This window comes from Phyllobates terribilis, unplaced genomic scaffold (genome assembly GCF_046119375.1).
Source record: "Phyllobates terribilis strain yellow unplaced genomic scaffold, ASM4611937v1 Scaffold_4__5_contigs__length_816908805, whole genome shotgun sequence".
Classification (NCBI taxonomy): Eukaryota; Metazoa; Chordata; class Amphibia; order Anura; family Dendrobatidae; genus Phyllobates; species Phyllobates terribilis.
The window spans coordinates 278,091,169-278,114,578 of NW_027362764.1; the positions used below are offsets into that span (position 1 = coordinate 278,091,169).

Consider the following 23,410-nt stretch of genomic DNA (forward strand, 5'->3'; position numbering starts at 1 on the left):
AGTTGGTATGCTGCCACCAGTCCCTATTTTAGATATACGCCCAGTCCGTGAATGGGCCTATATCGGGTCAGGAACCAACCCTGGGTAGCGTTTTTGGCTTGAGCCGAGCTCACACGGACGTGCGTTCGTTATGCAGAATAAAAGGCAGGCCCACAATTACTTGAGGTAATTGATTATAATAATACACTAGATACACGATATACAACTAAATATACACAGGTATAAGGTCAGGCTAAACTATACAACAATGGAATACAACACACAGAATCACCACAGCATATCAGTTACCGGTTTCTTGATTTTCTTGTGACGCAGGGAGAGGATTCTGCGATCGCAGGCACGGTTCTTTGTTACAGGCTGAGGCCTACCACCGCATGGTCAAACTGCTCCTCCCCTTGGTGGCCTCAGCTGGTGCTCAGATGTTCAGCACACCACTCTTGGGTCAAGACTGACTTGTCTCTTGTCTGTCCTGCTATCTTACCTGCCCTGTCCCGCCCACTGCTGGTGAGGTCAGCTGACTCAGTCTCCACCCTCAGGTCTAACTTCGATCAGAAGCCCAAATTCTATGGAACCCAATAACTTCTTCTGGGATGGTCTCATGATACCCCCAGGGGTTCCCATGGATTCGGGCCGCCGTAACCGACCTTTTGATATCAATTATGATACCATACGGTCCTCAGGAATGGCTCCGCGCTATATCTTGGCTTCCAGAGCACGTACAAACGTCTACCGCGGAGGCTTGTGTGCGCAATGGCTCCGGGACGCCGTGATATTTTTTTATTGGCCCATCCCATGCAACATGCGTGTACTTTTCATGTTTCTATATCTTATGCCTCCATGCTTGTGACAGACAAAGAAACTAGTCCTATGGGACAAATGGTCAGGTACAGATAGACGAAGCACCCCCCCCTGCTGGCTGTGTTTCCTCTCGAAGTCTTTGAAGCTCCTAGCATTCAAGTGTTAAGTAGGCTTCTTATCTTACAGGAGCCTGGATGGGGGGAAACTATCTAGTTGACGTTTTAACAGAAGGTCCCAAGGGTGGGGGCTGCTGAAGTGTGGCCATCCCTGGATATGATTTATCATTACCAAGATGGCGGCTACAGGTTCATCACACCTCCCCCTATACGAGGGCGCGAGGGGGTAGCACATTCCTGTGTTCCCCCGTGCGTCCTTCTGCACCCTCCCCTTGCCGGGATAACCCGTCAGCGTTACCGTGGTCACGGCCTCTTCTGTGGCGAATGGAGAAGTGGTACTGCTGGAGAGCGAGGCTCCAGCGTAGCAACCTGCCATTCGACCCAGAGACCGTGTGTAACCAGCTGAGGGGGTTGTGGTCCGTCTCCACGGTGAAATGGCTCCCGTACAAGTAGGGCTGCAGACGCTGCAGGGCCCATACAATTGCCAGGCATTCTTTTTCCACCGTGGAGTAAGCCACCTCCCGGGGCAGTAGCTTCCTGCTCAGGTACAAGACAGGATGTTCCTGGCCTGTCGTGTTGACCTGACTTAGCACAGCACCGAGGCCAAAGTCACTGGCGTCGGTCTGTACCACAAACGGCCGGTCGAAGTCGGCAGCTTGCAGTACAGGGGAGCTACTTAGGGCGGCCTTGAGTGCCCCGAAAGCTGTCTCGCAGGCGACTGTCCAGTCGACTGCGACGGGCAGCTTCTTCTTGGTGAGGTCCGTCAGGGGCTTGGCCAGGGTGCTATAGTGTGGGACGAACCTCCTATAGTACCCGGCGGTCCCCAAGAAGGACATCACCTGCTTTTTGGTCCTAGGAGTGGGCCAGGATGCGATGGCATCCACTTTCCCCGGTTCTGGCTTCAGAACCCCCCCGCCTACCCGGTGACCCAGGTAGAGGACCTCACTCATGCCCAGCTGGCACTTTTCCGGCTTGATGGTCAAGCCTGCCCGGTGGATCCGACCGAGCACCTGCCGCAGGTGCTCTAGGTGATCCTCCCAAGTGGGACTGAAGACTGCAATATCGTCCAAGTACGCAGCCGCGTACCCTTCAAGTCCCTCAAGCAGCGTATTGACCATCCGCTGAAAAGTGGCAGGGGCATTCTTCATGCCGAATGGCATCACTGTGGACTCGTACAGTCCAAAAGGGGTGATAAAGGCAGAGCGTTCCCTTGCCGCGGGGGTCAGAGGAATCTGCCAGTACCCCCGGCTCAGATCCATGATGGTCAGGTACTTAGCCCCGGCCATCCGATCGAGCAGGTCATCGATGCGTGGTATGGGGAACGCATCGGTGGCCGTTACAGCGTTGAGCCCCCGGTAGTCCACGCAGAACCGTGTAGTTCGGTCCTTCTTTGGTACGAGGACTACAGGCGAGGCCCACGCGCTGCTGGATGCCTGGATCACCCCCAGCTTCAGCATCTCGTCTATCTCTTGGCGCATGTTTCCCTGCACCTCGAAAGAGACCCGATATGCTGAACGCCGGATCGGCGGGTGATCGCCAGTGTCCACGTCGTGGACAGCCATCTCAGTCCTTCCGGGCAGGCTGCTGAACAGCCCCCGGAAGGGGTGCAGGGTGGTCCCCAGCTGGGACCGTTGGTCCTCCGTGAGCTGGTGGCCAACCCCCACATCCTCGATGGACCCACCCGCCTTGGCTTGGGTGAGCAGATCCAGGAGGGTTTCTACCTCTCCTTCCTCGGGAAGGTTGCACACTGGGTGGGCAGTCGCTTCCCGCTCATGATGAGCCTTCATCATGTTCACGTGGAAGGCCTTCCTCCTTCCACGGGCGTGATCCAGGGTGACCAGATAGGTGACGGCATTGAGTTTCTGGTGCACGAAGTAGGGACCTTCCCAGGCTGCCTGAAGCTTGTTCTGTGGTACGGGGACCAGTACCCACACCTTTTGACCCACCTGGTAGGTCCTCTCACAAGCATTCTGGTCGTACCACCGCTTCTGGTCGGCCTGGGCCTGGGCCATATTGTCCTGCACCAGCTTTGCCAAGGCCATCATCCTGTCCCGGTGGCGCACGACATACTCGATGACCGACACCTCGGGGGTGGCCAAATCCCCTTCCCATGCTTCCTTCACCAGAGCCAGGGGGCCCCGTACCCGTCGCCCGTACAGGAGCTCAAAGGGGGAGAACCCCGTTGAGGCCTGCGGAACCTCCCGGTAAGCAAATAGGAGGTGTGGGAGGTAACGCTCCCAGTCTCTCCCGTGGGAGTCGACCAACATCTTAAGCATCTGCTTTAAGGTGCCATTGAACCGCTCACACAGGCCATTAGTCTGTGGGTGATACGGGCTGGCCACCAGATGTTGCACCTGCATTTGCTTACAGAGGGACTCCATCAGCCGCGACATGAACTGGGTCCCTCGGTCGGTGAGCATTTCTTGGGGGAAACCCACTCTGGAGAAGATCTCCAGTAAGGCGGTAGCCACCTTGTCGGCCCGAATGGACGACAAAGCTACTGCTTCCGGGTACCGGGTGGCATAGTCCACTACCGTGAGTATGAAGCATTTCCCGGAGTGGCTGGGAGTGGACAGAGGTCCAATAAGATCCACAGCGACCCTCGAGAAAGGCTCTTCGATGATTGGCAGAGTTACCAGTGGGGCTTTGGGGCGCGGCCCCGCCTTCCCCACCCTCTGACAGGTGTCACACGAACGGCAGTAGGCACCCACCGCGGCTCCCATCCCAGGCCAGTAGAAATGCTGAGCTATCCTGGCCTTGGTTTTAGCGATCCCTAGGTGTCCGGCCATCGGAATCTCGTGTGCGATCCGCAACAATTCCGCCCTGAACGGATAGGGTACCACTAACTGTCGGTCCCTGGGCCACGCCTCCGGTGAACCCTGCTGGACCGTTACCCGGTACAGCCGTCCCTGGTCCCAGACCACACGCTCGCAGTCTGACTCCATGGGAGGCTGTGCCGCCTGTTCCTTGAGAGCTTTCAGGCTGTCGTCTGCTTCCAACGCAGCCTGAAATTCCTGACTTGATGTGGCCAGAATCGACGAAACTGCCACATCCTCCGTCAGCCCCTCCGGGCATGTCACCTGGCCGCTGTCTGACCCGGCAGACACTTGGTCAGAAGTGGGGAAGCCGTCGGACCTCTGCAAGGCTCCTTGGGCTCCGACGCTCCCACTCCTGGTGACAGCGGCTATGACCGCTGTGACCGTGGGTAGTGCCTGCTTCCCCTCTGTTTCTGACCAAGCCGCCCGATCAGGCAGGCTTCCTAGGCCTTTGGACATCTCGGATGTGGGGAACTCCTGCCCTGGGGTCTTACCTGGCGGCTCCTCTCTTGGGACACCCCCACCTCCCATGGCCTGTTCCTCCCCCTGCAGTGGGCCTATACTCAGCAGCCTGGATACCCCTGGGAGCCCTACACTGCCGGTAGCTGCCCCCCTCTCCATCCCTGAGCTTCCCTCTACAGAATCCTGCCCGCCCCCTCCCTCACCGGAGGACAAGAGGTCACGGCACGCCGGCTGAGCACCTCTGCGGGCATCCCCACACTCCCCACCTGCTTTCACTAACCCTGTTTGTGTTGTGTCTGTGCAGGTGTTACCCTCAGGTTTCACTCCCTCCTCCTCAGCAGGACACACACTACATACAACATGGTTGGCATTAGCAGCAGACAAATCAATACACTCTTGGGGGGCCGAACTTGGGGGTTCAGAGGGTACATACTGCGATACTAGACGCCCCAAGTCGGTCCCTAATAAAACATTTGCGGGAATATTTGGCGTTACTCCCACCTCCCGCATCCCCCTTCCGGCACCCCAGTCCAAATACACCATGGCAACGGGAAGTGCCGGCTCCACGCCTCCAACCCCGGAGACGGAAAGAGTCTTTCCTGGTACCAAGTCCTGGGGGGACACCACCTCAGGCCGTACCAGTGTTCGTTCAGCGCCCGTGTCCCGCAGTCCCATGACCGCAGAACGGCCTATGGTGACGGGTTGGATGTTGTCCAGGGACCCACCACCACCCCCTCCCACACACAAAACATTGGGCGCTCTCTGGGACTGGGATGGGGTCTTTTGGCGCTGGGGACACTCAGCCCTAAAGTGTCCTGGTTTGTTGCATAGATGACAACGTCTTACGTCTGGTCCTTGCCTGGAGAGGGCAACAGGGGGATACACCCCTTGTGTTCTAGGGGCCGGGGAAACAGGGGCATGACTGGGCTTACCCCCTCTCCAGGTGCTGCTGGCAGACTTCTTCAGCTCAGGCGCCCTGTTATTGGCATACTCGTCTGCCAGGGCGGCTGTAGCAGAAGCCCCTGTTGGTTTTCGGTCACGGAGGAACTGTCGGAGGTCCTCTGGGCAGTTCCACAAGAACTGCTCCGTGACGAACAGTTCCTGGACCTCCTGGCGGGTAGTAAGCGCTAGACCCGAGGTCCAGTGCTCTGCGGCTCTCAACAGCGCCCGCATATGATCGGTCCAGGTGTCCTTGGGGCCACGCAGCAGGCTCCGGAACTTCTGGCGGTACGACTCGGGAGTGAGGTTGTACTGCCGGATCAGGGCCCGCTTGATGCAGTCGTAGTTCTGTACCTCCCCGGCAGGTAAGTCCCCCAAGGCATCCAGGGACTTACCCCTCAAACGGGGGGTCAGGTATCTGGCCCACTGATCCCGGGCCAGATGGTGCTGAAGACAGGTCCGTTCAAATGCCACCAGAAAGGAGTCCAGGTCCCCATCCTTCTCCAGTAGAGGGAAGTCCTCAGCTCGGACTTTGGACGACTTGGTCTCCTGATGGGTTGGTTGCTCTAGCGGAAGCCCCCGCTGGGCCAGGTCCAGTTGGTGCTGGCGCTCCGCAGCTCGCTCTGCACGCTCCGCAGCCTCCCGGCGCTCTGCAGCTTCACGCTCCGCAGCCTCCCGGCGCTCCGCAGCTTCGCGCTCCTCCTCCGCTGCCTTCTCTGATGCTGCCAGGAGGGTTTTGTAGACGGCATCGCCATGAGACTGGAGACTTGCCATAGCCGCTTGTAAAAGGGCTTGTGATCTGGACAGGCTGGGCTGGGTAGGTGGTGGGCAGCCCACTGCGGGACCGTATACTGGGGACTGGCTCCCTGAGGTGCCCGGGCTGGACTCCTCCTCGCCATGAGTAACAATGTCCTCCCCTCCTGCCACACGGACCGTAGCATTAGCCTCCTGCAGGGTCTTGCTCCTGGTGCCGTCTGCCATCTTGGTAACCGACACCGCTGCAACCCTGAGTTTGCACACACCTTGTTATACTTTTAGCCTGACCGTCTAACGTTGGGCTGACCTTAAGACTCCAGCAGTGGAAGTTACCACTGGCAGTCTTTAGTGCCTGGGAGTAGGGGTCCCACAACACTATTATTCTGCAATCCCACCGCTCTGCCACCAATGTGATGAAAGCCGGCCGGTGGGTGCAGCTCTCTGGCGCCCCCTTACCTCTCAGGTCAGTCAAGGTACTGCACCTAGAGAAAGTAGTGCCAGGAAGCTGCAACCAGCGCAGGGAACACGGTAGTGTGTTATCCCTTCAACGTCACTAAACCGTAACGTCACTACACAGCACAACTCGCTAGCGCCCTCTTAGCCTCAGGTCAGTCAAGGAACTGCACCTAGGATAAGCGGTCGCCAGGGAGACTGTCCTGTAACCTACTGGGTATCGGGGCCCTCTGTAGTGAGGGCGGTATATATATCTTCCTTGGCCGCGCCAGGAATATATATATCTGAACCTCCGACCGTCACTACCAGCCTTCCCCAATCCCCAGTTGGTATGCTGCCACCAGTCCCTATTTTAGATATACGCCCAGTCCGTGAATGGGCCTATATCGGGTCAGGAACCAACCCTGGGTAGCGTTTTTGGCTTGAGCCGAGCTCACACGGACGTGCGTTCGTTATGCAGAATAAAAGGCAGGCCCACAATTACTTGAGGTAATTGATTATAATAATACACTAGATACACGATATACAACTAAATATACACAGGTATAAGGTCAGGCTAAACTATACAACAATGGAATACAACACACAGAATCACCACAGCATATCAGTTACCGGTTTCTTGATTTTCTTGTGACGCAGGGAGAGGATTCTGCGATCGCAGGCACGGTTCTTTGTTACAGGCTGAGGCCTACCACCGCATGGTCAAACTGCTCCTCCCCTTGGTGGCCTCAGCTGGTGCTCAGATGTTCAGCACACCACTCTTGGGTCAAGACTGACTTGTCTCTTGTCTGTCCTGCTATCTTACCTGCCCTGTCCCGCCCACTGCTGGTGAGGTCAGCTGACTCAGTCTCCACCCTCAGGTCTAACTTCGATCAGAAGCCCAAATTCTATGGAACCCAATAACTTCTTCTGGGATGGTCTCATGATACCCCCAGGGGTTCCCATGGATTCGGGCCGCCGTAACCGACCTTTTGATATCAATTATGATACCATACGGTCCTCAGGAATGGCTCCGCGCTATATCTTGGCTTCCAGAGCACGTACAAACGTCTACCGCGGAGGCTTGTGTGCGCAATGGCTCCGGGACGCCGTGATATTTTTTTATTGGCCCATCCCATGCAACATGCGTGTACTTTTCATGTTTCTATATCTTATGCCTCCATGCTTGTGACAGACAAAGAAACTAGTCCTATGGGACAAATGGTCAGGTACAGATAGACGAAGCACCCCCCCCCTGCTGGCTGTGTTTCCTCTCGAAGTCTTTGAAGCTCCTAGCATTCAAGTGTTAAGTAGGCTTCTTATCTTACAGGAGCCTGGATGGGGGGAAACTATCTAGTTGACGTTTTAACAGAAGGTCCCAAGGGTGGGGGCTGCTGAAGTGTGGCCATCCCTGGATATGATTTATCATTACCAAGATGGCGGCTACAGGTTCATCACATATACATATATATATATATATATATATATATATTTATATTTAATGACTGAGTATAGAAAACATGTCACATGAGTTTCTAAGACAGAAACTAAAGATTTGCCGATGACCAGTCTAATAGTGTAAAGGCTCATCTGTTTTGAGTGCCAAAGATGTCAGAGTGATCATCCCATATTTTCTGGTAAATATAATGTGACACTGGCTAGTCACTTCTCACGGACCAGCCGTGAAACAAGGGAGTAGAGGAGTCCAGGGTCAAATACCAGTGGTGTACATCAAAGGCAAAGGGGCAAGACAAACGAATCGAATAGTCAAATGAAAAAATCCAAGGTCAGGCAACAAAGATCAGAGTAAGGCTATGAGCCCACGATGCAGAAATGCTCAGGATTTTTTCCTGAGCATTTCTGCATCTCCCTGGCAGAAAAAAACGCATGCGGATTGTACATTCGTTTTCCTGCCAGGGACATGCGGAAGTGAAGCGTTCTTCACTTGCATTTCCGCATGCGGGTTGACAAGCGCTTTCCAATCGATTTTAGCATCACTTGGAAAGTGCTTGTCAACTTGGTCACACTATATTAATCCATGCAAACAGCATGGATTTATATAGTGTGACCGAGAGAATGTAAAAAAAAAAAATGTATACTTACCCTCCGATGGCCCGCGCTGTCTTGCTTCACCGTCCCGGCTGCCGGCAGCGGTGGATTGAAGTATCTGCTGACGTCAGCGTCCCGTGACCCGTCACATGACTCTGACGTTAGCGCAGGTCCTTCATTCCATCGCGAAGTGCCGGGAAGCAAGGAGGAGCGCACCGCGGGCCGCCGGAAGGTAAGTATACATTTATTTTTTATTTTATTCTTTTTTTACAGCTTTTTAATGGTACCTGGGTGTGGATAAGACTCTCCTCTCCTCTACACCCGGGTACCATCCGCACATTAGAACGCGCCAATTACGCAAGTACAGATGCAGTTTTGCGGAATTGGCGGCAAAAACGCAGCACTTCCGCAAAATAATTGATAGTGCTGCGTTTTTTTCCGCAATGATAATCCGCAGTGGAAATTTCCGCAGCATGTGCACAGCACATGCGGATTATCATTGGGGACATGGCAGGCCTTCTACCATGCGTTTTTTAAGCGTTTCTGCAGCGTTTTTGCCACTGCGGAAATGCTTAAAAAAGGCATTGTGGGCACACAGCCTAAGTCAAAGGCAAAGGGGCAATACAAATGAATAGGCAAAATGCAAAGTCCAAAGTCAGGCAGCAAAGATCAGAACAGCAGAACACAGAGCACAAAGAACACACACTATTGAGCAAAGCTACAATTGGCAATGGTCTGACCATTGTCAGCTAGCTAAATAGCCTGGAGAAAACTCAGCAGGCCTGGATTTATAGGGCTGATGTACAATTCATAATTTGCATGGGGATAGCCTGGCATACTCCAGCCCTTGGTTGGGCGCCCGGGCTATCCCATTCACAAAGTTGACAGGCCAGCACGCTTCTGAAATCCAGAGGGCAGCTCAGCTGTCACTCACTGTGTCACTAGGACACAGTGAGTGACAGAATAGTGACATATAACAGTTAAAAAAGCACTCCCATCTACATGTTTTATTAAATGTGTGTATGTGCATGTAATCTAGCGTGAGTGTATTAATATACCCACTTACTGCCGCTCTCTCCTGTGTCCAGCGCCATTCTTCTCTTCTTCTGAGTGATGTCACCGCTCTGCAGACTAAGCTGGGTCATGCTGCACTATATGTGACTAGGAAGTGATTTTTACTATGTGAGTCTAAGGAGCATCAAAGCAAGGCTCAGAATGAAGCTCCATAGGCTTTCATCACAATAGAGAATTCCAGCTCATGGCAGGTGACTAAATTAATACCCTCACACTACATAATATGCACATATGCAAACTACCTTCACATCTGATATGGCTGCAGTGCCCTTTCCACATTTTTAGCCCAAAGCACAGATCAACTTCTAGGAATCATTTTGTGTTTGGCTTCTATTCAGATGAACAAAACTTGTAAACTGATGTATACAGATCACCCTTTTAAACTTTGCAACAGTCAAGATTCATAGAAATAAGATGAGTGCAGAAAAGAAGAACAGTGATCTGAGCTAATGAAAAAGAGCTTTACAATCTAGTCACAAATATATGAAAAATGCTTTAAATAATTGTCAAAATTAGATGATAAACATCCATCTGACAAATAAGCTATGATTTGGTTAACAGTAACTTTGTGTAGAAGGCAAGGGGACAACTCCTTTAAAATTACAAATAACTTAGAAAATAAAAAAAAGTAAATAAAAATCCTAGCATTTCCCTGTTTACTGTGATTGTATTATGTTTCATATTGCATAAGAATTCTTCTCTGTGTGTCCCAGAAGATCAGATGCACTCCCTTTCTTGCTCCAACAAACCTCTGTCTGGCAGTAAGACAACTACCTACAGCAAGAGCTCCACCTCCTTAGGCTCTGCTTTATAGCAATATGGGGGATCCTTAGGAAACTAACTCCTGTGTTCTCTGACGGATTTTTACAACACTATTTTTTTTTTGAGAAGCAGCAGAAAATTAACTGCGGGAAAGTTTTCACCAGCTTATTTTTGTTTCTAGATTTAGGCTGAGTTCACACGATGCGTTTTTCGTGCGTTTCCGCGGCGTTTATGCAGTTGCGTAAACGCCGCGGAAAAGCATGAAAAACGCATGGTAGAAGGGCAGCAATGTTCCCCAATGGAAATCCGCATATGCTGTGCCCATGATGCGGATTTTTCCGCAGCGTAAACGCTGCGGTCAAAAATCCGCAGCATGTCAATTAATTTTGCGGAAACGCTGCTCTTTTGCCGCCATTGACTTGCATTAGACCGCATGGAATCCGCATCACTGTATATGTTGATGCGCTTTTCATGCGGTCTAATGTGCGGATGGTACCCGGGTGTGGATGAGAGGACTCGCATCCAGACCCAGGTACCATTAAAAAAAAAGAATAAAATAAAAAATACATATTATTCTCACCTTCTGACGGCCCGCGCTGCGTCCTGCCGGCTTCCCGCGCACTTCGCGGTTGAATGAAGGACCTTCGCTGACGTCAGAGTCATGTGACGGGTCACGTGACGCTGACGTCGGAAGGTCCTACAGTCTTCACTGCCGGCAGCCGGGACCGATGAAGCCGGACACCGGGGGCCATCAGATGGTAACGTATAGATTTATTTTTTATTTTTTGACATCACACACTATATAAATCCATGCCGGCTGCATGGATTTATATAGTGTGAAGTTGACAAGCACTTTCCAAGTGATGCTAAAATCGCTTGGGAAGCGCTTGTCAACCCGCATGCGGAAATGAAAGTGAAGACCGCTTCATTTCCGCATGTCCCTGGCAGGAAACCGCATGTACAATCCGCATGCGTTTTTTCCTGCCAGAGAGATGCAGAAACGCTCAGGAAAAAATCCTGAGCATTTCTGCATCGTGTGCACATACCCTTAATGTTCTTTCAATGTGGAAAAATCTGCATAAGTTGAACCTAGCTATTATTTAAAAAAATAAATAAGTAATAATAATAATAATTATTCTAATAATAATTTCCATCATTTAACATTGTACATGTACTGCATCTACTGTAGTAAAAGACGCTTTGTAATGCCCCAGGTAAATAAATGCTAAGGCAGTCAATATTCATATTAGTGGAAAAGATATTTCTAGGATCTGTATGTTTAGACTTTTGAGATAAGGCAGAGGTCTGCAAATAGATTTATGAAAATGCAACCTCAGTTGAGGTTATTATTTACTACTCTGTGAGGTCAGGAATACTACAGTAACTAATGGAAAATATTATCCATTAAACCAGCACAATGTAAAACATCTGAGACATAATACTTAAGTAGAGATCATTGTGTTTCATGTTTCTTTGCCTTATTTTACAAACCACAGCCTATGTATGTCATGCCATTGCCATTTGAAAAAAAAAATCCCTTAAAATAGCAAACATAATTTTTCAGAAATATAAACCATGTATGGAAATAAAGGAATTACATATTCTGTTTTTATTAAATAATTGAACAGAACTCAAAAAAATATAATGTCACTAAATAGGAGAAACTTGACACAAAATAAATGTTTGCTTGTGGTTATATATACGTATTTATTTCTTACTTTATTACTTAATTCATATTAGATTTTTGTCTTCATTAGATTATTTAAGGGGACTAGAAATCAATCATTAATTCATAAATCAATAATTGAAAACAAGTTCTGGCAATGTACTAGGTAATTTTTTTAAGTATCACTGCCACTGGTACCGTCTGCCTGGCATGGGCCAATAACCCTAGCTAAGATGCTAATGAGATCTGTTACACTGGGGTGTTATGATACACTGTCTGTGACAAAAAAGTGTTTCTGGTAAGAAGACAAAACTTTTAGGATTACTACATCCAATAGGTGGCACTAGAGATAACGTCTTCTTCCTCTCTGAGAAGGCAATTTGCATATTTAATTTCCCAGAGGAGCACGCATGGCTATAAGCCTCCTCACACTAGCATGCCAGGATAAGGCATGTCACTCTTCACAAGGAGAAACGTTACCCTTTAGATCCCACTAAGAAGCTTCTCATATAGCCAAATCAAATCTAATACTTTGCACTGATGAGGGGTAATATACCAAACCAAGAAATAAGTTTATATTCTACTGTATTCCACATATTGTAGCAGTTAAGGTCTGACTCCACCACTGATAATGTACATACACAACAAGGGGTTAATTGTAAAGATGATCACATGAACTAAAAAAGGACCACATTCTGTATGATGTACATTGTAGAGATGAGTCATCTCATAAGCACAAAGCAGACTAAACCACAAGCTGAATGTATACAGCATTGCAGACCCGTCCATAGATATTTGCTACTAGGATACCCTTCCCTTCCTCTTCTTTTTTTTTTACATTTAACAATTATGCTTGACATGAGAAGTAAACTGTGTGAAGAAACATCTGCCACAAATGGTTTATATAACATTTGATAAATTCATCCTTAGAGACAGATCTGACGGGGGCCAACACAAAACACATAGAATGATGCCGAAGGGACTTATTCCATCACAATCCTATGTGTCTTCTGGACTCGTGGAGGTGCTGATTTCAGGCACTTGTGATTACAGTAATCTGTGATGTAAAGGTAGTGAAATGCTGAAATGTAATAAGCTCGTTAATTAACACCATTACACTGCCTTAACAGTTCACTAAGACACTTGAGTGTAAAGCCAGACATATTTTAGCCTATTATATGCATTGCGTAAAACTTTGTGAATGTCAATAAAATATCTCGGTGCATTAAACACTTTGAGCTTCAATTTTATTGAAATCTAGGAATTTTTAGATATTTCTGGATGTATTTATTTATTTGTAGGATTAGAAGGTTATGTCACACAAATAATGCATACGTGTGCACAAACCCCAGGAATATATGAACAATCTTAATAAGTTTCCACGACATGTATACCACAGCTGATCTATTCCACTGACAGTATCCCTATCTGCTTTATTGTTCTCTGTTGGACTGTGCCCAACTCGTCACTCAGTGCACACATAGGATACATCTGGCCACACACAATGCAATATTTCAAGCTAATGCATCAACGGAGCCAAGCTAAGAGGAGCTATTGGAAGCTTTCAAAAACCAACAGAAAACAGCTCTCAACTTCTAGCAGGCTTTATAACATGCAAATCAGATCAGCTGATGATCATCACTATCCAGACATCAATGACACATCTCGAAGAAGCTTTACCAAGATGAATTACATTTTTTCTATTTCCCAGAATTGATTACAGTGGTATACAGTGAATTTGGTGCCAACAATGTCTGAACGGTTTTATATTACGTTTATGGTGCTGATTAAGAATATGACTTTGGTTTTGCCAAATTGGCTCTAGTTTCTGAGATATTTAATAGTTAATTAATTACATTAGAATTCTGGCTTCAAAACGTCGCTTTTATAGCATTGTAAGCCTACAAATTGAAATATAAAATAATTATATGGGATCTTTCATCACCTAAGACACTGTTAACTCCTTTCTGAAGTGGAGCGTAATAGTACGCCCCACGTCAGATTCCCCTGTTTGGTGCGAACTTCGACGCTGAGCCGGCACCTTTCCGGGCACATGTCAGCTGATCTACACAGCTGACATGTGCCCGCAACAGCCGCGGTTGGAATGGCGATCCACCCACGGCTGTTAACCAGTTAAATGCCACTTTCAATCACTGAAAGCAGCATTTAACTCGCGCTTCCAGTAAGTGCGTCATAGGCCCTGCTCATCGGCAACCCCGTCACATGATCGCGGGTCGCCGATGAGTTGGCATGACAAATCGGGGTCTGCAGGAGACCCCTGTGGTTGGTGGTCACTGCCAGATTGCTATGAGCGCCGCCCAGTGGTCAGTGCTCATAGCAAGTGAGCAAATCTGCTACACACAGGCGATCTGATCATCATCATCAGTACAGAAGATCAGACAAGTTCTGTTTCTAGTCCCATTCAAAATAAAACAATAAAAAAACATACATACATATATTTGGTATCGCCGCATTCAGAATCGCTCGATCTATCGATATAAAAAAAATTAATCCTATCGATAAACGGCATAGCAAGAAAAAAATTAAAAACGCCAGAATTACGTTTTTTTTGGTCAACGGGCGATTAAAACATCAGAACTACCCCAATATGGTGTAAATAAAAACATCAGCTCAGGGCGCAAAAAACAAGCCCTCACCTGGCCCCAGATCATGAAAAATGGAGACACTACGGGTCTCAGAAAATGGCACCATTTTTTTTTAGCAAACTTTGGATTTTTTTTTTCACCACTTAAATAAAAAGAACCTATATATTTTTTGGTATCTACGAACTCATAATGATCTGGAGAATCACAATGGCAGGTCAATTTTAGCATTCAATGAACGTGGTAAAAAACAAGCAAACCCAAGAACGACTGCGGAATTGCACTTTTTTTTGCAATTTCACCGCACTTGGAATTTTTTTCCCGTTTTCCCGTAACCAATATGGTAAAACCAGTGACATAATTCAAAAGTACAACTTGTCCTGCAAAAAACAAGACCTCACACGGCCATATTGACAGAAAAATAAAACAGTTATAGCTCTGGGAAGAAGGGGAGCAAAAAATGAAAACGCAAAAATGGAAAATGCTCCGGTCATGAACGGGTTAGAGTCAAAAGTCAGACCAAAAGCTATTTCATTTGTTATCACGTACAAGTCGCATTGGGGGAATGCATTATTTTCATGGATAAACTATCTCAAAAACTATAACCAATTCAGCAAAAGTAACGGTATTTTTTAACTTAGCACCTTCAGAATACCCTAAATCCATTCAAAACATTGGCACCTGAACAACAACAATAAAACAATAATAATAATAATATTGCAATAATAATCATCATAAAAACACAGAAAATATGAAAATCTTTACACTATACTTTCTACAGATTCCAATATTTATTTTGCACTGATGAAGGGTAACACCCAAAGCATGTGTCTACAAATTGACATTCTGATTTGCCCTTTATCTTGTCATATGGCAAATCTTGCTAAAGGGTCAATATTGACTTTCAGGATTGCTACTTTCAGTAGTTGGCACTACAGTTGAAGTCTTCTTCCCAAATTGCATGGCCCATAAGTCTCCTTACACTGGCATGTCAGGCAAGTCACTCTCCACAAGGAGAAACGTTACCCCTTATACTACTTTTTTTGGATTACAAATTCTAATTAAAAATACTGATATATGTCATTAATAAAGATGCAATAATAGCAAAAAAACCCTTTGGGTCCACACCTTGGGTTCACCAACAACCAGTCCCTCCCTATATGATTATCGTTTCTGCAAAAATCTATTCAAGACATTGCGACATTTTGCTACAAAGGGGTTGTCCACTACTTTTCTATGGATGGCCTATCCCTAGTGTTAAGGGGACGGTTGCAAACAACTTTATTATAATGGAACGCAAACGACCCTGGGGTCCACGATGCAGCCTGGTGGACTGCGGCCGAACACCTTCCGGGTGAGAAGGTAAAACAACCAACTTAAATAACAATCCCCTCCGTGTTACAGCACACCGGAGCGGGAATAGGGATTCGCACTATCTCCGTTAACTGTACGAGAGATGTGTGATAAATAAAGTAAATCTGTAGTCCTGCTGCAGCACAGGGACTACACAGTTGGCGCTAGGATGCGTGTGTGACTCACGCCGGAGTATAAGTGCTCTCAGCCGGCGTGCTACCGGACTGAGGAGAATCTCTCCACGTGGCTTACAGGCGGTACTGGGAATCCGGCGTCTGCAGACTGCTCGGGGTGTATGGCGACCCCTTAGTCGGAGCCAGACTGTCAGATGAAGCTACCTGCCTATTTCCACTAACCTGCCTATTTCCACTAAACCTGCCTATTTCCACTAAAGCACCCGTGAAGCTCAAACGACCCAGCGTCCACACAACACCATCACTGCTCAATGATCAGAGCGCGCCGCCATGTTTGTGGGCGGGCTTTTTAAAGATTAAGCCTGCCCACCGTTGCACCATTGGTGACGTCACCCGTAACCAATCAGGCGGTGCCAGGTCACCGGATCAGCTGACTCCCAAACCACCAATCACGGTCTGCCATGTCATGGGCATGCTCAGTGCAGAGAATCCTGGACTTAGGCTGTAGCAGCCCTGTTTCCCTCCGCAACCTACGATTCATGTTGCTAGGGATAAAGACCCGGGAAACAACTCGTCCATCTCGTGCACTAGCTAGGTGTTGGGACTGACGAAAATGCTGAGCAGCATCAGCCCCAGCTGGACCAGACTGGGAGACCACAGAATCCCCTGATGGCTCTGAACACATTTCAAATCCAGCAAGTGCCTAACACCTAGCATAGGTTATCAAAATCTGATCAGTTGGGGTGCGACATCCAGCATCCTCACCGATCAGCTGTTCCTGCTCGAGGTGGCCAGATGTGATCAGTTGCAGAGCTGTAACAGGGTACTGCACACCCCCTACTGTTTGAATGAATGGGAGTGGATCTGCAGTGCTCTGCTGTGGCCACTATACAGCTGGCGGAGCTGTGCTGTGCAACTCTGCTAATGATCACATCTGGCCACTGCTGACACTGGAAACAGATGTTGAGTGAGGGGTGCCACACCTCCATCTGATCTCAAGGATGGGCCATTAGTATTTAAGTAGTGGACAACCTCTTTAAAAGTCTTGGTATTGTATAATACATAGGTGGGAGTCTCTTGTCAAGCACATAAATATACAAAATTATGTGTTAAAAATTATTTTATTGAGATCAAATTCAAAACTGCACCTTTACAACGTTCACAGCAAGCTCCTCTCTGTTTTATGACCAGAGCACAATCCTTCGAAACCACCGGGCATTTTTCTCTCTTGCAAGTTACTTCTTGATTCTATAATGACATGGAAAAAAATTATTTATGTACATAGTTTTGCCAAAAAGAAGTAATATTTAATATAAAAAAACATATAGATAAATAGAGTGGAGCTCTAATAGAAATATGTTGAGTCGTGCATGTGCACCCACCTCTCCATTTATGACAGTGCATAATCGAGCCCTGTTTTCAAGATAGAGGCTATCTTACAGTTTGTGGCATATCACATCCTAACCACTCATGTAACAGATAGAAACATATTGATTAAGGGGAACCTGTTGTTTCATTCATACTGCCCAAACTGTGAGCAGCATGAATCAGAGCCTGGATACACAATCGCAGACAGGTATATTTTTCTCTGAAACACTTAAGATGTTTCAAAGAAAATATAGTTAGAAAATCTTTCCGGCTCTTCCCAGCACCACTTCAGGTGATTGATCTCGAGTGTAAAGAGCTGACCAGTGGTGGTAGTGGACTAGTCTTGCCTCTAGCTAAGGTTATTAGCCAGATGTTTAAAGTAGATTTTCTTAGAAAAATTGGAGCATTTAGAGAAAAATATATCTTACTGCAATCGTTCAGCATGGTACTGATTCATGCTGCCAGCAGATTGGGCAGCTTAAATCACATGATAGATTCACTTTAAAAGGGCTATCCAGAAATTAAAAAAGTACTGACAGGGATTGTGGTGAAATAAAAAAAAAGCACTTAGTAAAAAAGGTAAATCCACCAATGCTCCAGTGCCACTACTCAGGTTATCCCACAGGTCATGTTGATTTGACTTGCAATTGTGATGACAGTGTGGGGCAGAGCTGATATAACTGTGGGAGAAGAGCTGCAGCTGCAGATATGTTTGTAATGACATTTAACACTGCTGTATCCCCTCCCCTCACACTAACTGCCATAAGATGAAAGCTGGAAGTGTTTGTAATCACACTCAGCTCTGCTGTACCCCCTCTCCCTCACACTGACGTCCATGAGAAAAAATCTAGAAATGTTTGTAATCACACTTAGCTCTTACATAGTGCCTATAGAGATCAGGGCTTGTTCTTTTTTCTTCTTCATGTTGCATACTGCTTATGTTTGGTCAACTTCATTGAAAGGGTCAAACTAAACACCCACAGAGAAGAATCTCTGGTAACGTGTAGTTCTGCAGTTGCAAATATGATTGTAATGACATTCTGGAATGCTGTATCCCCCTCACACTAACTGCCGTAAAATGAAAGCTGGATGTGTTTGTCATCACACTCAGTTTTGCTGTACTCCCTAACTCACACTGACTTCCATGAGAGGAGATCTGGAAATGTTTGTAATCACACTCAGCTCTTACATAGTAGCTGCAGAGATCATGACTGAGAGCAGGGCTTGTGCTTTTTCCCCCTGCATGTTGATCCTGCTTATGATTGGTCAACGTCATCGAGTGGACAAAGTACACACATCCAGAGAAGAATCTCTGGAAATGCCCAGTTGGGCTTATCATAAATTAGAATCTAAATTTACAAACTATATTTCCTCAACAGAGATGAAAAATGTAAAATTAAAAACAACATTTTATTCAGTTCTGCAGCTACTATTGCATGATATGGCCAGTTTAACATGCTCTAACTGATGAAAGATTCTGTTTAATTATTCTATTTATTCAGTCATGCTAGCCTGCTTCAGTGAAGTCCATATATTTTTCTTTGCATAATATTTTTTCAATTGTGACCACAAGCAGGAACAATAAATCTAGCATATCATTTACTAATGCACCTTAAAGTCAACATATTTTTGCAAAGTGTTCAGCCTGTTCCCTACTCTGTTATCATGGCACTGTAATTCATTTTTAAAAGTGACATCTAGATCTGAATGAGGAATTAAATCAGAACAGCACAGAAGTGGAAAGAGTGACATCTCACATGGGAACAGCAAGAGTTTATTATTTCAGCCGCCTAATTCAATCCTCCTTAGCCCTGCAAAAGGAAATGAAGTTCCGCACTTTCAAGGAAATGTACGATTCATTAACAACCAGAAGATACTTGTATGTACAGGCATCTGACTTTCATGTCTAGAAAACTCTCACTTATATTTATGTAACAGAAGCGTATAGATAAATAGAGGGCAGATAGATAGACAGATATAGATAGCTAGATAGATAGATAGGCAGATGTTAATATTTATTTTATTCATAAGACTGAATCACATTCATCCTCATAACAACATTTGAAACCAATGAGAGAAAAGAAGCAAAGGGTGGGACAGGCACCAAGCATAGTAAATAATCAAATATAGAGACAGTGTGTTGAAAACATTGTAGAAATTTTATTATAGAAAAGACATACAGCACCACTTAGTTAAAAAGTACAGTTAAAAAACAAATAAGACAAGAAAAAACGCATGGACAAAAATAACCCTCTAGAAAGTTCTAACATGTGAATCCAATATAGTTTGCATACTGATATATACATCAGAGAATATATGGCACAAATATAATGTGAGATCCAATGATCCTGGTAGTATAAACAAACTGCTATAATAAGCCCTCTGGATGATCTGTATGACGTAGGTATAGTATAATATAAGATTCAATAATCCTAATAATGTGAGCAGATTACTATGATGATCCCTCTAAATAATGAATAGAAATATCACTGTAATAGTGAATTCTAACCTCAGGGAAGAATATACCCTCCCAGAAATAAATGCATGTCTATCAGATAAGAATCTAACAGAGAGGCTACATGAATCAATCAAAAAGTATGAGACTAACCATGGAGGGTTCACACTGGAATACAGGGGATGTCGCCGATGCGTAACCCTACGCGTCAGGAAGCCAGGACCCAATGGCGTAACGCGTAGGGTTACGCATCGGCGACATCCCCTGTATTCCAGTGTGAACCCTCCATGGTTAGTCTCATACTTTTTGATTGATTCATGTAGCCTCTCTGTTAGATTCTTATCTGATAGACATGCATTTATTTCTGGGAGGGTATATTCTTCCCTGAGGTTAGAATTCACTATTACAGTGATATTTCTATTCATTATTTAGAGGGATCATCATAGTAATCTGCTCACATTATTAGGATTATTGAATCTTATATTATACTATACCTACGTCATACAGATCATCCAGAGGGCTTATTATAGCAGTTTGTTTATACTACCAGGATCATTGGATCTCACATTATATTTGTGCCATATATTCTCTGATGTATATATCAGTATGCAAACTATATTGGATTCACATGTTAGAACTTTCTAGAGGGTTATTTTTGTCCATGCGTTTTTTCTTGTCTTATTTGTTTTTTAACTGTACTTTTTAACTAAGTGGTGCTGTATGTCTTTTCTATAATAAAATTTCTACAATGTTTTCAACACACTGTCTCTATATTTGATTATTTACTATGCTTGGTGCCTTTCCCACCCTTTGCTTCTTTTCTCTCATTTATTTCTCAGGGATTTTGGCACAGGTGTATGTCTTATCATAAGGTGGTGCTGGGTCTTATATATTTTTAACATTTGAAACCAACACTTCACAATGTTATTATGGCCATATGGATAGTGATTAATAATTCTTTGCTAGTTAATAAAGATATAATTCTGATTAGTTTAGTCCACTAAACCATCAGATTAATTACATTATCATAAAACCAAACACTACATTTTGTAGTTATCATGTAAGCTAATGGTAAATCCCTAACATATATTTGTAAATAAAATCTGGTACTTTATTAGAAAATTATGCTAAAGGACTTGTTGACTACTCGAACACGCCCTTTTCAATCACTATATTCCAGTGTACGAAATAAAAATACCTATACTCACCTCGAAGGCTGGTGCTGTTCCTGCGATGTTGGTGCCTGGTCTCCTGGGGCACTAGACACTATTACTCCATTTGAGCCCTCTCTGATGGATTTCTTCTTTTCTTCAGACTAATGATTGCCTGTTTCTCTTCTATTGACATCACCTTTGACAGCATGCTGTGGGTTCACAGCAAGAACTTCCAAATGCAAATGCTACACCTGGAATCAGCTCCAAACCTTTTAACTGCTTAATTGATGATGGATCAAGGAAACAATAAGCCACAAAACCCAATACTGAGCTTTTGGGATAATTATCCAATTGGTCCCTTTAAAAAGAGGTCACTACATATTAAAGAGCTGAAATTCCTAAACCCTTACACACATGTGAATACTCTCAAATTAAAGCTGAAAGTATGTACTTTAAGCCCATATTGCTGCTATAACTGTACCTTGAATATGTTTTGGTAAATAGACAAAATGCCAAAACTTGTTTCACTGTCCAAATATTTCTTGACCTAACTGTATATGAAATATGAGCATCAAATAATTTGGTCCAAAATCTGATAAATTAGTCAGAGACCAAATTCATTCAGCAAACATAAAGTTTTTATTGATAAAATACACAGACAAAAAATAAATAAAGGATAAAAAGCACCTCCATACTGTGAGGGATCGACCATTGCATATATGTGCCTAATATGGTATGTATTTTGTATAAAGTAAATACTATACTGCCATATAGTGCTAAAATGCAAACTGTGAGTTGAAATACCCTAACAGTGCAAAAGGCAAAATATAAGGTAACAAGATGGTAAACATACCACGCCCCCTGAGGAAGTCACCATGATGAAACGTGTGTAGGGGTTGAGGGACGCTGCATAACTTCTGTGCCTGCAATACAGCTGCTCTGTGGTATGTTTACCATCTTGTTACCTTATATTTTGCCTTTTGAACTGTTAGGGTATTTTGGACCGAATTATTTGATGCTCATGGTTATGTTGGTTCAGCAACTATATCTGAAATTATAGGACAATACATGCTTTTTGATTATATGTATATGAAATATGAGTGATTCTAGAAGACCCATATACATAGGTACAGTACAGACCAAAAGTTTCGACACACCTTCTCATTTAAAGATTTTTCTGTATTTTCATGACTATGAAAATTGTACATTCACACTGAAGGCATCAAAACTATGAATTAACACATGTGGAATTATATACTTAACAAAAAAGTATGAAACAACTGAAACTAAGTCTAATATTGTTTGGACTAAAGAACACAAGGAATGGACATTAGACCAGTGGAAATCTGTGCTTTGGTCTGGTGAGTCCAAATTTGAGATCTTTGGTTCCAACCACCATGTCTTTGTACAAAGCAGAAAAGGTGAACGGATGGACTCTACACGACTGGTTCCCACCGTGAAGCATGGAGGAGGAGGTGTGATGGTGAGGGGGTGCTTTGCTGGTGACACTGTTGGGGATTTATTCAAAATTGACGGCATACTGAACCAGCATGGCTACCACAGCATCTTGCAGGGGCATGCTATTCCATCCAGTTTGCGTTTAGTTGGACCATCATTTATTTTTCAACAGGACAATGACCCCAAACACACCTCCAGGCTGTGCATGGGCTATTTGACCAAGAAGGAGAGTGATGGGGTGCTACGCCAGATGACCTGACCTCCACAGTCACCAGACCTGAACTCAATCGAGATGGTTTGGGGTGAGCTGGACCGCAGAGTGAAGGCAAAAGGGCCAACAAGTGCTAAGCATCTCTGGGAACTCCTTCAAGATTGTTGGAAGACCATTTCCGGTGACTACCTCTTGAAGCTCATCAAGAGAATGCCAAGAATGTGCAAAGCAGTCATCAAAGCAAAATGTGGCTACTTTGAAGAACCTAGAATATAAGACATATTTTCAGTTGTTTCACACTTTTTTGTTAAGTATATAATTCCACATGTGTTAATTCATAGTTTTGATGCCTTCAGTGTGAGTGTACAATTTTCATAGTCATGAAAATACAGAAAAATCTTTAAATGAGGTGTGTCCAAACTTTTGGTCTGTATTGTATATTTGGCGAGATTGGTGTACTTGCTTTAAAAATTCATGGTAGTATGGTAGTATGTTTCCTTTTAGAAAGTTTAAATGGTTTGTCTAGTTTCATGGTCTAAATACATTATCTGAATTAATCTCTATTATTGTATTTAACTATTTGTTGTCACTCCTGTGCCACTTAAGCCGCCGTCACACTAAGCGAGATCGCTAGCGAGATCGCTGCTGAGTCACAAGTTTTGTGACACAACAGCGACCTCAGCAGCGATCTCGCTACGTTTGACAATAAGCAGTGACCAGGCCCCTGCTGTGAGATCGCTGGTCGTGTCAGAATGGTCTGGACATTTCTTTGATCGTTGAGGTCCCGCTGGGTAGCATGTATCG

The 23,410-nt window shown here is 45.4% G+C and overlaps 1 protein-coding gene across 3 annotated transcripts in view; it reads right to left on the reverse strand.

The window, feature by feature from the left end:
* Window positions 1–23,410, reverse strand: part of BMPER (BMP binding endothelial regulator) — a 383,271-nt gene that overhangs the window by 262,435 nt on the left and 97,426 nt on the right. For all 3 annotated transcript variants that reach the window (XM_073678264.1, XM_073678266.1, XM_073678265.1), the window contains one exon: window positions 17,109–17,208. In XM_073678264.1, the coding sequence (XP_073534365.1) occupies window positions 17,109–17,208 (100 nt within the window). The remainder of the gene's footprint in view (window positions 1–17,108; window positions 17,209–23,410) is intronic.